At 51.7% G+C, this 16,738-nt stretch overlaps 1 protein-coding gene across 1 annotated transcript in view; it reads left to right on the forward strand.

The window, feature by feature from the left end:
- Positions 1 to 16,738, forward strand: part of cplane1 (ciliogenesis and planar polarity effector 1) — a 288,296-nt gene that overhangs the window by 141,927 nt on the left and 129,631 nt on the right. The window contains exon 26 of the mRNA XM_038803925.1: positions 9,220 to 9,359. Within this exon, the coding sequence (XP_038659853.1) occupies positions 9,220 to 9,359 (140 nt within the window). The remainder of the gene's footprint in view (positions 1 to 9,219; positions 9,360 to 16,738) is intronic.

Consider the following 16,738-nt stretch of genomic DNA (forward strand, 5'->3'; position numbering starts at 1 on the left):
GGGGGCTCCTGCCCCACTCTAACCGGGGGGGGGGAGGGGCTCCTGCCCCACTCTAACCGGGGGGAGGGGCTCCTGCCCCACTCTAACCGGGGGGGGGGGGGGGCTCCTGCCCCACTCTAACCGGGGGGAGGGGCTCCTGCCCCACTCTAACCGGGGGGAGGGGCTCCTGCCCCACTCTAACCGGGGGGAGGGGCTCCTGCCCCACTCTAACCGGGGGGGGGGGGGGCTCCTGCCCCACTTTAACCGGGGGGAGGGGCTCCTGCCCCACTCTAACCGGGGGGGGGGGGGGCTCCTGCCCCACTCTAACTGGGGGGGGGGGGGGCTCCTGCCCCACTCTAACCGGGGGGGGGGGGGGGGCTCCTGCCCCACTCTAACCGGGGGGGGGAGGGGCTCCTGCCCCACTCTAACCAGGGGGGGGGGCTCCTGCCCCACTCTAACCTGTCACCATGGGAACTGGCTGCTCTCCGCTCTCTCAGGTCCAACACTTGTCACCAAACCCGGTGACAGGGTGGGGTTGTTGTTGTTTGGCTCCCTGATCTCTACCTTGCAGAACGGCAACTCTGACCTCCCCCTGGACCATGACCCCACCATCCAGCATCAGGCCACTGTTTCCAGGACTGTCACTGACCTGATCCCCTCCGGAGATCTTCCCTCCACAGTGTCCAACCTCAATCTCCCAATCCCGGACAGTCCGCTTCCACCAGGATGTCCAATCCCTCTATACCTCCATTCACCACCAGGATGTCCAATCCCTCTCTCCCTCCATTCCCCACCAGGATGTCCATTCCCCACCAGGATGTCCAATCTCTCTATTCCTCCATTCACCACCAGGATGTCCAATCCCTCTCCCTCCATTCCCCACCAGGATGCACAATCCCTCTATACCTCCATTCCCCACCAGGATGTCCAATCCCTCTGTACCTCCATTCCCCACCAGGATGTCCAATCCCTCTGTACCTCCATTTCCCCACCAGGATGCACAATCCCTCTATACCTCCATTCCCCACCAGGATGTCCAATCCCTCTGTACCTCCATTCCCCACCAGGATGCCCAATCCCTCTATACCTCCATTCACCACCAGGGTGTCCAATCCCTCTCTCCCTCCATTCACCACCAGGATGTCCAATCCCTCTATACCTCCATTCCCCACCAGGGTGTCCAATCCCTCTATACCTCCATTCCCCACCAGGATGTCCAATCCCTCTATACCTCCATTCCCCACCAGGATGTCCAATCCCTCTCCCCCCATTCCCCACCAGGGTATCCAATCCCTATATACCTCCATTCCCCACCAGGGTCTCCAATCCCTCTATACCTCCATTCCCCACCAGGATGTCCAATCCCTCTATATCTGCATTCCCCACCAGGATGTCCAATCCCTCTATACCTCCATTCCCCACCAGGATGTCCAATCCCTCTGTGCCTCCATTCCCCACCAGTATGTCCAATCCCTCTCTACCTCCATTCCCCACCAGGATGTCCAATCCCTCTATATCCCCATTCCCCACCAGGATGGCCAATCCCTCTATCCCTCCATTCCCCACCAGGATGTCCAATCCCTCTATACCTCCATTCCCCACCAGGATGCCCAATCCCTCTATACCTCCATTCCCCACCAGGATGTCCAATCCCTCTGTACCTCCATTCCCCACCAGGATGCCCAATCCCTCTATACCTCCATTCCCAACCAGGGTGTCCAATCCCTCTCCCTCCATTCCCCACCAGGGTGTCCAATCCCTCTATACCTCCATTCCTCACCAGGGTGTCCAATCCCTCTGTACCTCCATTCCCCACCAGGATGTCCAACCCCTCTATACCTCCATTCACCACCAGGGTGTCCAATCCCTCTATACCTCCATTCCCCACCAGGATGTCCAATCCCTCTATACCTCCATTCCCCACCAGGATGTCCAATCCCTCTCCCTCCATTCCCCACCAGGATGTCCAATCCCTCTCCCTCCATTCCCCACCAGGATGTCCAATCCCTCTATACCTCCATTCCCCACCAGGATGTCCAATCCCTCTATACCTCCATTCCCCACCAGGGTGTCCAATCCCTCTATACCTCCATTCCCCACCAGGATGTCCAATCCCTCTATGCCTCCATTCCCCACCAGGATGTCCAATCCCTCTATACCTCCATTCCCCACCAGGGTGTCCAATCCCTCTATACCTCCATTCCCCACCAGGATGTCCAATCCCTCTACCTCCATTTCCCCACCAGGATGCCCAATCCCTCTATACCTCCATTCCCCACCAGGATGCCCAATCCCTCTATACCTCCATTCCCCACCAGGCTGTCCAATCCCTCTATACCTCCATTCCCCACCAGGATATCCAATCCCTCTCCCTCCATTCCCCACCAGGCTGTCCAATCCCTCTATACCTCCATTCCCCACCAGGGTGTCCAATCCCTCTATACCTCCATTCCCCACCAGGATGCCAATCCCTCTATACCTCCATTCCCCACCAGGATGTCCAATCCCTCTATACCTCCATTCCCCACCAGGGTGTCCAATCCCTCTATACCTCCATTCCCCACCAGGATGTCCAATCCCTCTCCCTCCATTCCCCACCAGGATATCCAATCCCTCTCTACCTCCATTCCCCACCAGGGTGTCCAATCCCTCTATACCTCCATTCCCCACCAGGGTGTCCAATCCCTCTACCTCCATTTCCCCACCAGGGTGTCCAATCTCTCTATACCTCCATTCCCCACCAGGGTGTCCAATCCCTCTATACCTCCATTCCCCACCAGGATGTCCAATCCCTCTCCCTCCGTTTACCCACCAGGATGTCCAATCCCTCTATATCCCCATTCCCCACCAGGATGTCCAATCCCTCTCCCTCCATTCCCCACCAGGACGTCCAATCCCTCTATACCTCCATTCCCCACCAGGGTGTCCAATCCCTCTATACCTCCATTCCCCACCAGGATGTCCAACCCCTCTCCCTCCATTCCCCACCAGGATGTCCAATCCCTCTCCCTCCATTCCCCACCAGGATATCCAATCCCTCTCTACCTCCATTCCCCACCAGGATGTCCAATCCCTCTCCCACCCCCATTCCCCACCAGGATGTCCAATCCCTCTGTACCTCCATTCCCCACCAGGATGTCCAATCCCTCTATACCTCCATTCCCCACCAGGGTGTCCAATCCCTCTACCTCCATTTCCCCACCAGGGTGTCCAATCTCTCTATACCTCCATTCCCCACCAGGGTGTCCAATCCCTCTATACCTCCATTCCCCACCAGGATGTCCAATCCCGCTATACCTCCATTCCCCACCAGGATGTCCAATCCCTCTATACCTCCATTCCCCATCAGGATGTCCAATCCCTCTATACCTCCATTCCCCACCAGGATGTCCAATCCCTCTCCCTCCATTTCCCCAACAGGATGTCCAATCCCTCTCCCTCCATTTCCCCACCAGGCTGTCCAATCCCTCTATACCTCCATTCCCCACCAGCATGTCCAATCCCTCTATACCTCCATTCCCCACCAGGATGTCCAATCCCTCTCCCTCCATTCCCCACCAGGATGTCCAATCCCTCTGTACCTCCATTCCCCACCAGGATGTCTAATCCCTCTATACCTCCATTCCCCACCAGGATGTCCAATCCCTCTCCCTCCATTCCCCACCAGGATGTCCAATCCCTCTGTATCTCCATTCCCCACCAGGATGTCTAATCCCTCTATACCTCCATTCCCCACCAGGATGTTCAATCCCTCTCCCTCCATTCCCCACCAGGATGTCCAATCCCTCTCCCTCCATTTACCACAAGGATGTCCAATCCCTCTGTACCTCCATTCCCCACCAGGATGTCCAATCCCTCTATACCTCCATTCCCCACCAGGACGTCCAATCCCTCTATACCTCCATTCCCCACCAGGATGTCCAATCCCTCTCCCTCCATTCCCCACCAGGATGTCCAATCCCTCTCTACCTCCATTCCCCACCAGTATGTCCAATCCCTCTCTACCTCCATTCCCCACCAGGATGTCCAATCCCTCTATACCTCCATTCCCCACCAGGATGTCCAATCCCTCTATACCTCCATTCCCCACCAGGATGTCCAATCCCTCTATACCTCCATTCCCCACCAGGATGTCCAATCCCTCTCCCTCCATTTTCCCACCAGGAAGTCCAATCCCTGTATACCTCCATTCCCCACCAGGATGTCCAATCCCTCTATATCCCCATTCCCCACCAGGATGTCCAATCCCTCTGTACCTCCATTCCCCACCAGGGTGTCCAATCCCTCTACCTCCATTTCCCCACCAGGGTGTCCAATCTCTCTATACCTCCATTCCCCACCAGGATGTCCAATCCCGCTATACCTCCATTCCCCACCGGGATGTCCAATCCCTCTATACCTCCATTCCCCACCAGGATGTCCAATCCCGCTATACCTCCATTCCCCACCGGGATGTCCAATCCCTCTATACCTCCATTCCCCATCAGGATGTCCAATCCCTCTATACCTCCATTCCCCACCAGGATGTCCAATCCCGCTATACCTCCATTCCCCACCAGGATGCCCAATCCCTCTATACCTCCATTCCCCACCAGGGTGTCCAATCCCTCTCCCTCCACTCCCCACCAGGATGTCCAATCCCTCTCCCTCCATTTCCCCAACAGGATGTCCAATCCCTCTCCCTCCATTTCCCCACCAGGCTGTCCAATCCCTCTATACCTCCATTCCCCACCAGCATGTCCAATCCCTCTATACCTCCATTCCCCACCAGGATGTCCAATCCCTCTCCCTCCATTCCCCACCAGGATGTCCAATCCCTCTGTACCTCCATTCCCCACCAGGATGTCTAATCCCTCTATACCTCCATTCCCCACCAGGACGTCCAATCCCTCTATACCTCCATTCCCCACCAGGATGTCCAATCCCTCTCCCTCCATTCCCCACCAGGATGTCCAATCCCTCTCTACCTCCATTCCCCACCAGGATGTCCAATCCCTCTATACCCCCATTCCCCACCAGGATGTCCAATCCCTCTCCCTCCATTCCCCACCAGGATGTCCAATCCCTCTCTACCTCCATTCCCCACCAGGATGTCCAATCCCTCTATACCTCCATTCCCCACCAGGATGTCCAATCCCTCTATACCTCCATTCCCCACCAGGATGTCCAATCCCTCTATACCTCCATTCCCCACCAGGATGTCCAATCCCTCTATACCTCCATTCCCCACCAGGATGTCCAATCCCTCTCCCTCCATTTTCCCACCAGGAAGTCCAATCCCTCTATACCTCCATTCCCCACCAGGATGTCCAATCCCTCTATATCCCCATTCCCCACCAGGATGTCCAATCCCTCTATCCCTCCATTCCCCACAAGGATGTCCAATCCCTCTATACCTCCATTCCCCACCAGGATGTCCAATTCCTCTGTACCTCCATTCCCCACCAGGGTGTCCAATCCCTCTATACCCCCATTTCCCCACAAGGATGTCCAATCCCTCTATACCTCCATTCCCCACCAGGATGTCCAATCCCTCTATACCTCCATTCCCCACCAGGATGTCCAATCCCTCTATCCCTCCATTCCCCACAAGGATGTCCAATCCCTCTATACCTCCATTCCCCACCAGGATGTCCAATTCCTCTATACCTCTATTCCCCACCAGGATGTCCAATCCCTCTATACCCCCATTCCCCACCAGGATGTCCAATTTCTCTGTACCTCCATTTCCCCACCAGAATGTCCAATCCCTCTATACCTCCGTTCCCCACCAGGGTGTCCAATCCCTCTATACCTCCATTCCCCACCAGGATGTCCAATCCCTCTCCCTCCATTCCCCACCAGGATGTCCAATCCCTCTATACCTCCATTCCCCACCAGGGTGTCCAATCCCTCTCCCTCCATTCCCCACCAGGATGTCCAATCCCTCTATACCTCCATTCCCCACCAGGATGTCCAATCCCTCTATACCTCCATTCCCCACCAGGATGTCCAATCCCTCTATACCTCCATTCCCCACCAGGGTGTCCAATCCCTCTCCCTACATTTACCACCAGGATGTCCAATTCCTCTATACCTCCATTCCCCACCAGGATGTCCAACCCCTCTATACCTCCATTCACCACCAGGGTGTCCAATCCCTCTCTCCCTCCATTCCCCACCAGGATGTCCAATCTCTCTATTCCTCCATTCCCCACCAGGATGTCCAATCCCTCTATACCCCCATTCCTCACCAGGATGTCCAATCCCTCTATACCTCCATTCCCCACCAGGATGTCCAATCTCTCTATTCCTCCATTCCCCACCAGGGTGTCCAATCCCTCTGTACCTCCATTCCCCACCAGGGTGTCCAATCCCTCTGTACCTCCATTCCCCACCAGGATGGTTTGAGGGCTCTCCCTCCATTCCCCACCAGCATGTCCAATCCCTCTGTACCTCCATTCCCCACCAGGATGTCCAATCCCTCTCTCCCTCCATTCCCCACCAGGGTGTCCAATCCCTCTATACCTCCATTCCCCACCAGGATGTCCAATCCCTCTATACCTCCATTCCCCACCATGATGTCCAATCCCTCTATACCTCCATTCCCCACCAGGATGTCCAATCCCTCTATACCTCCATTCCCCACCAGGATGTCCAATCCCTCTATACCTCCATTCCCCACCAGGATGTCCAATCCCTCTATACCCCCATTCCCCACCAGGATGTCCAATCCCTCTGTACCTCCATTCCCCACCAGGATGTCCAATCCCTCTATACCTCCATTCCCCACCAGGGTGTCCAATCCCTCTGTTCCTCCATTCCCCACCAGGATGTCCAATCCCTCTATACCTCCATTCCCCACCAGGATGTCCAATCCCTCTATACCTCCATTCCCCACCAGGATGTCCAATCCCTCTGTACCCCCATTCCCCACCAGGATGTCCAATCCCTCTATACCTCCATTCCCCACCAGGATGTCCAATCCCTCTGTACCTCCATTCCCCACCAGGATGTCCAATCCCTCTATACCTCCATTCCCCACCAGGGTGTCCAATCCCTCTATACCTCCATTCCCCACCAGGATGTCCAATCCCTCTATACCTCCATTCCCCACCAGGATGTCCAATCCCTTTCCCTCCATTCCCCACCAGGATGTCCAATCCCTCTCACTCCATTCCCCACCAGGATGTCCAATCCCTCTCTCCCTCCATTCCCCACCAGGATGTCCAATCCCTCTCCCTCCATTCCCCACCAGGGTGTCCAATCCCTCTGTACCTCCATTCCCCACCAGGATGTCCAATCCCTCTATACCTCCATTCCCCACCAGGATGTCCAATCCCTCTCCCCCCCCATTCCCCACCAGGGTTTCCAATCCCTCTATACCTCCATTCCCCACCAGGGTGTCCAATCCCTCTATACCTCCATTCCCCACCAGGATGTCCAATCCCTCTATACCTCCATTCCCCACCAGGATGTCCAAACCTTCTGTACCTCCATTCCCCACCAGGGTGTCCAATCCCTCTGTACCTCCATTCCCCACCAGGGTGTCCAATCCCTCTGTACCTCCAATCCCCACCAGGATGGTTTGAGGGCTCTCCCTCCATTCCCCACCAGGATGGTTTGAGGGCTCTCCGTTTCTTCCTCAAACCAAGGCCTGAACAATCCCCACCCTCCTCCACTCACCCCCGTCTCGCTGAACCTGTTGTCTCACTCAACAATTTCTCCTTTAAGGTGTCTCACTTCCTCCAAACCAGACGTGTTGCTATGGGTACCGGCATGGGCCCCGTTTTCTGTCTCTTTCCATGTTCCAGTCCTACTCCAGCCCCATCCCACAACTCTTTTATTATCACACCGACGACTGTTTTGGTGTCGCTTCAGGTTGCCGAAGGACCTGGAAAAACTGATGCATTTTGCTCCCAATTTCCTCCCCCTATCACCTTCACATGGTCCGTCTCCCACACTTTCCTTCATCGATCTTTCTATTTTAATTTCTGGGGATAGACTAATATCCATGACAAACCCACCGACTCCCACAGTTGCCTCCACTACAGCTCTTCACACTGCACATCCTATGAGGACTCCATCCCATTCTCCCAGTTCCTTCGCCTCCATCATAGCTGTTCTGATGATGCCACTTTCCAAAACGCTGATGTCGACATGTCTTTGTTCTTCCTTAATCCTGATTAACCACCAACAGGACTCTCAACCATGTCCGACCCATCTCCTGTACCTCTGCCCCCCCTCTTGCTCACCTCCTTCCCAGAACCGGGATAGGTTCCCCCTTATCCTCATTTTTTTCAACCCACCAGCCTCTGCATTCACAGAATCATCCTCCGTCAGTTCCTCCAACTCCAGCATGATTCCACCATCAAACACATCTTCCCCTCACTCCCCCTATCAGCGTTACACAGGGACCGTTCCCTATGGGATATCCTGGTCTGCTCCTCCATCACCCCCAACACCTCGCCCTCTTCTCACGGCACCATCCCATGCAATCGCAGATGGTGTAACACCTGCCCCTTTACCCCCTTGCTGCTAACCATCCCAGGGTCTAAACACTCTTTCCAAGTGAGGCAGCGTTTCACGTGCACATCCTTCAATCTGGATTATTGCATTTGTTGTTCCCAGTGTGGTCTACTCCACATAGGAGAGACTAAACACAGCCTGGGTGACCGCTTTGCACAACACCTCCAGTCGGTCCACATGTAGGACCCAGACCTTCCTGTCGTTGCCACCTTCGCATGTCCGTCCCAAGCGGGAATTGAACCCGGGACACTGGCGATTTGAAGCAATTGTGCTCGCCACTGTGCTACCATGCCGCCCTTCTATAATAATCTTTATTGTCACAAGTAGGCTTACATTAACACTGTAATGAAGGTCCTGTGAAAAGCCCCTAGTCGCCACATTCCGCGCCTGTTTGGGGAGGCTGGTACGGGAATTGAACCCGCCCTGCTGGCATTGTTCTGTTTTTCGAGCCAGCCATTTAGCCCACTGTGCTGAACCAGCCCCTATTATTTGCTAACTCCCACATTGCTGTTCATGGGAGCTTGCTGTGCACAAACTGGCTGATTCACCACCCATTGTGGTTGACAGGGCTCGCAACCATGTCTTTCGTCACATCTGAACAGCCACTGTCACTTCACTTCAAAATACTTCATTGGCTGCAAAGCACTTTGGGCCTTTCTGGGATGAGAAAAGCGCTATTCAAATGCAAATGTTTTCCCCATTTTGAACAATTGCTTTGTTGATTGTTTTCAGAATTCAGAGAGGCAGTTGCCTGTGTACCGGCCAGAGCAGTGCAGGGAGAGCAGTGTGGACACTGGCTATCCGGCATCTCTCAGGACACCCATCATCGACCTGGAGGCTGATATCGAGGGACATGTTCGACCCTTTGTACAGTAAGTTTCTAACTGTATCATGGGCCAGAGTTACTGAGCTTAAGGAGGGCCCAATGAACATTCTGGAAGTAAGGCCCAGTCTCTTGAACTTCGCAGTGCTTTGGTGATAGTTACGGCTTGGTTTGGTAATAGTTACGGCTTGGTTTGGTGATAGTTACGGCTTGGTTTGGTGATAGTTACAGCTTGGTTTGGTGATTGTTACGGCTTGGTTTGGTAATAGTTACGGCTTGGTTTGGTGATAGTTACGGCTTGGTTTGGTGATAGTTACGGCTTGGTTTGGTAATAGTTACGGCTTGGTTTGGTGATAGTTACGGCTTGGTTTGGTGATAGTTACGGCTTGGTTTGGTAATAGTTACGGTTTGGTAATAGTTACGGCTTGGTTTGGTGATAGTTACGGCTTGGTTTGGTGATAGTTACGGCTTGGTTTGGTGATAGTTACGGCTTGGTTTGGTGATAGTTACGGCTTGGTTTGGTGATAGTTACGGCTTGGTAATAGTTACGGCTTGGTTTCGTGATAGTTACGGCTTGGTTTGGCGATAGTTACGGGTTGGTTTGGTGATAGTTACGGCTTGGTTTGGTAATAGTTACGGCTTGGTTTGGTGATAGTTACGGCTTGGTTTGGTGATAGTTACGGCTTGGTTTGGTGATAGTTACGGCTTGGTAATAGTTACGGCTTGGTTTCGTGATAGTTACGGCTTGGTTTGGTGATAGTTACGGCTTGGTTTGGTGATAGTTACGGCTTGGTTTGGTGATAGTTACGGCTTAGTTGGTTATAGTTCCGTCTCTGATTAATCCCACAGACAGCTTTTTTGAACCTGTTATTTAGTTTCTACATCAATGTCCTTCTCATTTATGGATCTTTCCATATTTAAATGCTGCATCGAAGTCCCTCATTATTTTATACACCTCAATTAAAATCTCCTCTTAGTCTCCCCTGTTCCTGGGAAAACAATCGCAGCCAATCCAATACTGGTTAAAATTCTCCATTCCTGGCAGCATCTTCATTAATCTTCTCTGCGCCCTCTCGCTCGTCTGACCACATCCTTCTGGTAATACAGCGCCAGAACTGTCACTGAGTAAAGGAAGCCATGCTTGAGAACATACCCTGCCTGACCAAGGCCTCCCTGCAAAGGGGTTCACCCTCCTGTTTCCCCTTGTAGGTGCTTCTTGACTGCAGACTTCAAAGTGATCCAGACACGGAGTTTCTTTCAACCACAAACTTCCTGTTTATTAAAAACCTCCAAATGTTCTAATACAAAAAGCTCTCAACGAGTGTAAATGACAGTGAGACACTCAATTGATCCGTCCAATTTAAATCCCTTCACCATTTAAACTCAGTTTCCAAATTAATACACAAAATCACCACAACTTATCAGAAGCACATTTCTGCCCAAACTCAAACCTTCCTCAGTTCAAATCCAAATAACCCCAGGATTTGCTTGTTACCCTTAAGTTACTTTAAATACCTCAGCCCCAACCTTCAATTCCAGGAGGATATAGACGGGCCGATCAGTGGCAAATGGATTCAATCCGGATAAGTGTGAGGTGATGGACTTGGACAGGACAAACAAGGCAGGGAATACAGGATAAACGGCAGGACCCTGGGAAGCACCGAGGATCAGAGGGATCTTGGTGTGAATGGACACCCAAAGAGCAAAGAACAAAGAAAAGTACAGCACAGGAACAGGCCCTTCGGCCCTCCAAGCCTGTGCCGACCATGCTGCCCGTCTAAACTAAAAACTTCTACACTTCCGGGGTCCGTATCCCTCTATTCCCATCCTATTCATGTATTTGTCAAGATGCCCCTTAAATGTCACTATCGTCCCTGCTTCCACCACCTCCTCCGGCAGCGAGTTCCAGGCACCCACTACCCTCTGTGTAAAAAAAATTGCCTCGTACATCTCCTCTAAACCTTGCCCCTCGCACCTTAAACCTATGCCCCCTAGTAATTGACCCCTCAACTCTGGGAAAAAGCCTCTGACTATCCACTCTGTCTATGCCCCTCATAATTTTGTAGACCTCTATCAGGTCGCCCCTCAACCTCCGTCGTTCCAGTGAGAACAAACCGAGTTTATTCAACCGTTCCTCATAGCTAATGCCCTCCATACCAGGCAACATCCTGGTAAATCTCTTCTGCACCCTCTCTAAAGCCTCCACATCCTTCTGGTAATGTGGCGACCAGAATTGAACACTATACTCCAAGTGTGGCCTAACTAAGGTTCCATACAGCTGCAACATGACTTGTCAATTCTTATACTCAATGCCCCGGCCAATGAAGGCAAGCATGCCGTATGCCTTCTTGACTACCTTCTCCACCTGTGTTGCCCTTTTCAGTGATCTGTAGACCTGTACACCTAGATCTCTCTGACTGTCAATACTCTTGAGGGTTCTACCATTTACTGTATATTCCCTAGCTGTATCAGATCTTCAAAATGCATTACCTCACATTTGTCCGGATTAAACTCCATCTGCCATCTCTCCGCCTAAGTCTCCAAACGATCTAAATCCTGCTGTATCCTCTGACAGTCCTCATCACTATCCGCAATTCCACCAACCTTTGTGTCGTCTGCAAACTTACTAATCAGACCAGTTACATTTTCCTCCAAATCATTTATATATACTACGAACAGCAAAGGTCCCAGCACTGATCCCTGCGGAACACCTCGAGTGATAGCCCTCTAATTAGAAAAGCACCCTTCCATTGCTGCTACTCTGCCTTCTATGACCTAGCCAGTTCTGTATCCACCTTGCCAGCTCACCCCTGATCCCGTGTGACTTTACCTTTTGTACCAGTGTGCCATGAGGGACCTTGTCAAAGGCCTTACTGAAGTCCATATAGACAACATCCACTGCCCTACCTGCATCAATCATCTTTGTGACCTCTTCGAAAAACTCTATCAAGTTAGTGAGACACGACCTCCCCTTCACAAAACCATGCTGCCTCTCACTAATATGTCCATTTGCTTCCAAATGGGAGTCCATCCTGTCTCGAAGAATTCTCTCCAATAATTTCCCTACCACTGACGTAAGGCTCACTGGCCTGTAGTTCCCTGGATTATCCTTGCTACCCTTCTTAAACAAAGGAACAACATTGGCTATTCTCCAGTCCTCTGGGACATCACCTGAAGACAGTGAGGATCCAAAGATTTCTGTCAAGGCCTCAGCAATTTTCTCTCTTGCCTCCTTCAGTATTCTGGGGTAGATCCCATCAGGCCCTGGGGACTTATCCACCGTAATATTTGTCAAGACACCCAACACCTCGTCCTTTTGGATCTCAATGTGACCCAGGCTATCTACACACCCTTCTCCAGGCTCAACATCCACCAATTCCTTCTCTTTGGTGAATACTGATACAAAGTATTCATTTAGTACCTCGCCCATTTCCTCTGGCTCCACACATAGATTCCCCCCCCCCTGTCCTTCAGTGGGCCAACCCTTTCCCTGGCTACCCTCTTGCTTTTTATGTATGGGTAAAAAGCCGTGGGATTTTCCTTAACCCTATTTGCCAATGACTTTTCTTGACGCCTTTTAGCCCTCCTGACTCTTTGCTTAAGTTCCTTCCTACTTTCCTTATATTCTACACAGGCTTCGTCTATTCCCAGCCTTCTAGCCCTGACAAATGCCTCCTTTTTCTTTTTGACGAGGCCTACAATATCTCTCGTTATCCAAGGTTCCTGAAATTTGCCGTATTTATCCTTCTTCCGCACAGGAACATGCCGGTCCTGAATTCCTTTCAACTGACATTTGAAAGCCATGTCAGATGTTGATTTATCCTCAAACATCTGCCCCCAATCTAGGTTCTTCAGTTCCTGCCTAATATTGTTATAATTAGCCTTCCCCCAATTTAGCACATTCACCCTAGGACCACTCTTATCCTGTCCACCAGCACTTTAAAACTTACTGAATTGTAGTCACTGTTCCCGAAATGCTCCCCTACTGAAACTTCTACCACCTGGCCGGGCTCATTCCCCAATACCAGGTCCAGTACAGCCCCTTCCCTAGTTGGACTATCTACATATTGTTTTAAGAAGCCCTCCTGGATGCTCCTTACAAACTCTGCCCCGTCCAGGCCCCTGGCACTAAGTGAGTCCCAGTCAATATTGGGGAAGTTGAAGTCTCCCATCACAACAACCCTGTTGGTTTTACTCCTTTCAAAAATCTGTCTACCTATCTGCTGCTCTATCTCCCGCTGGCTGTTGGGAGGCCTGTAGTAAACCCCCAACATTGTGACTGCACCCTTCTTATTCCTTATCTCTACCCATATAGCCTCGCTGCCCTCTGAGGTGTCCTCTCGCAGTACAGCTGTGATATTCTCCCCAACCAGTAGCGCAACTCCTCCACCCCTTTTACATCCCCCTCTATCCCGCCTGAAACATCTAAATCCTGGAACGTTTAGCTGCCAATCCTGTCCTTCCCTCAGCCAGGTCTCTGTAATGGCAACAACATCATAGTTCCAAGTACTAATCCAAGCTCTATGTTCATCTGTCTTACCCGTTATACTTCTTGCATTAAAACATATGCACTTCAGGCCACCAGACCCGCTGTTTTCAGCAACATCTCCCTGTCTGCTCTTCCTCAGAGCCATACTGGCCCTATTCCCTAGTTCTCCCTCAATTCCTTCACCTTCTGACCTATTGCTCCGGTACCCACCCCCCTGCCATACTAGTTCAAACCCTCCCGTGTGACACCAGCAAACCACGCGGCCAGGCTATTTCTGCCTCTCCAGTTTAGATGCAACCCGCCCTTCTTATACAGGTCACACCTGCCCCGGAAGAGCTCCCAGTGGTCCAGATAACGGAAACCCTCCCTCCTACACCAGCTGTTTAGCCAAGTGTTTAGCTGCTCTATCTTCCTATTTCTAGCCTCACTGGCAAGTGGCACAGGGAGTAATCCCGAGATTACAACCTTAAGGTCCTGTCTTTTAACTTTCTGCCTAGCTCCCTGAACTCCTGCTGCAGGACCTCGTGCCCCTCCCTGCCTATGTTGTTAGTACCAATATGTACACCAACCTCTGCCTGTTTGACCTCCCGCTTCAGGATGCCCACTACCCGTTCAGAGACATCCTGGACCCTGGCACCAGGGAGGCAACATACCGTCCTGGAGTCTCTTTCACATTCACAGAAGCGCCTATCTGTGCCCCGGACTATAGAGTCCCCAATGATTATTGCTCTTCTGCGCTTTGACCCTCCCTGCTGACCATCAGAGCCAGCCGTGGTGCCACTGCTCTGGCTGCTGCTGTTTCCCCTGATAGGCTATCCCCCCCGACAGTATCCTAAGGGGTAAACCTGTTCGAGAGGGGGACAACCACAGGGGATTCCTGCACTGACTGCCTTGCCCCTTCTGGTGGTCACCCATCTCTCTGCCTGCACCTTGGGTGTGACCACATTTATATAACTGCTATCTATGACGCTTTCTGCCACCTGCGATGCTCCTGAGCATCCAACTGCTGCTCCAACTGAACCATGCGGTCTGTGAGGAGCTGCCATTGGTTACACTTGCTGCAGATGAAGCCATCGGGACACTGGAAGCCTCCTGGACCTGCCACATCTCACAGTCAGAGCTCTGCACCCCTCTAATTGACATTGCATCAATTAATTAGTAAATTAAATTTGAAATCTTTTTTTTTTAAAGTTACTGTTAACTATATGTTTTCTAGAACTAGATTTCTACTATAAATGTGAAAGCTGAATACAGTACTCTCCGATCCCTGGCTTAGATACCCCTCTGATTATAATGAAGTAATTATGTTTAATTAATTTAACAATGCTTAATTTTTAAATTTAGTGTAGATTCCCAACCAGCCAATCAGGTCACAGCTTTACTGTGATGTCACTTCAGTCCACCCCTCCTCACACACAATTTGAAAAGGTAATAAAAATAAAAATGAATAAAAATCACTTACCTTCCCAGGGTCTCAGATGCTCTCTGGTTCTCTCCCTGCAGATTAAAAGTTGCAGGCCAGAAGAAAGAGAGAGAACAAAACAGTTGGGGGAAAAAGCACCTTCTCCCACTCTGCACCGAATTACCTCACTGCACCAAATTACCAAGTTCCAAATTCCCACTCTGGATGTGCCTCACTCCAGCTGTGTCTCCTTCACTTGCGCAAAGCCGTCCCTTAAGGTAGCAGAGCAGGTGGACACAGTGGTTAAGAAGGCATTATTAGCCAAGGAACATAGTTTAAGAGCAGGGAGGTTATGCTGGAACTGTATAAACGTTGGTTAGGCCACAGATAGAGTATTGGGGGCAGTTCTGGAATCCACATTATAGTCGGGATGTGATAGCACTGGAAAGGGTGCAGAGGAGATTTACCAGGATGTTGCCTGGGCTGGAGAGTGTTAGTTATGGAGAGAGATTGGATAGACTGGGATTGTTTTCCTTAGAGCAGAGGAGACTGAGGGGGGACAGGATTGAGGTGTAAAATTATGAGGGGCATAGATAGAGTAGGCAGGGAAAAACATTTCCCCTTGGAGGAGGGGGTCAATGACCAGGGGGCAGAGATTTAAGGTAAGGGCAGGAGGTTTAGAGGGGATGTGAGGAAAAACCTTTTCACCCAGAGGGTGGAACTCGCTGCCTGAGGGGATGGTGGAGGCGGGAACTCGCTGCCTGAGGGGATGGTGGAGGCGGGAACTCTCACAACTAAGAAGCGTTTAGATGAGTGTTTGAAACGCTTCAGCGCACAAGACTATGGGACAAATACTGGAAAATGGGATAACAGTTAGATGGTTATTTTTGACTGGTGCAGACTCAATGGGCTGAAGGGCCTTTTCTGTGCTGCGGGCTCTATGATTCCAGTTGGAGGAGAACATAAGTACATAAGAACTAGGAGCAGGAGTAGGCCATATGGCCCCTCGAGCCTGCTCCGCCATTCAATGAGAGACCAATTCTGCACAGGGAACACTCGCTAGTGCAACTGGAAACTGTGTCTCCTGCTCTGAGAACAGAGAACATGGAACAGACAGCGCAGAAGGAGGCCATTCGGCCCATCGAGTCTGCACCGACCCACTTAAACTCTCACTTCCACCCTATCCCTGTGACCCAATAACCCCTCCTAACCTTTTTGATCACGAAGGGCAATTTATCACAGCCAATCCACCTAACCTGCACATCTTTGGACTGTGGGAGGAAACCGGAGCATCCGGAGGAAACCCACGCACACACGGGGAGGACGTGCAGACTCCACACAGACAGTGACCCAGCCGGGAATCAAACCTGGGACCCTGGCGCTGTGAAGCAACAATGCTATCCACTTGTGCTAACGTGTCTTGGTATCAGGATACAGGGGACACAGAGTTCCCGTCGTGAACAGGAGATGCAGGTGTGGTGTGAGGAAGAATGTTTCTACACGGAGTGGGAATGACCTGGAGCCCGCTGGATGCTGG

Source organism: Scyliorhinus canicula, chromosome 8, assembly GCF_902713615.1.
Source record: "Scyliorhinus canicula chromosome 8, sScyCan1.1, whole genome shotgun sequence".
In the NCBI taxonomy this organism is placed as follows: domain Eukaryota; kingdom Metazoa; phylum Chordata; class Chondrichthyes; order Carcharhiniformes; family Scyliorhinidae; genus Scyliorhinus; species Scyliorhinus canicula.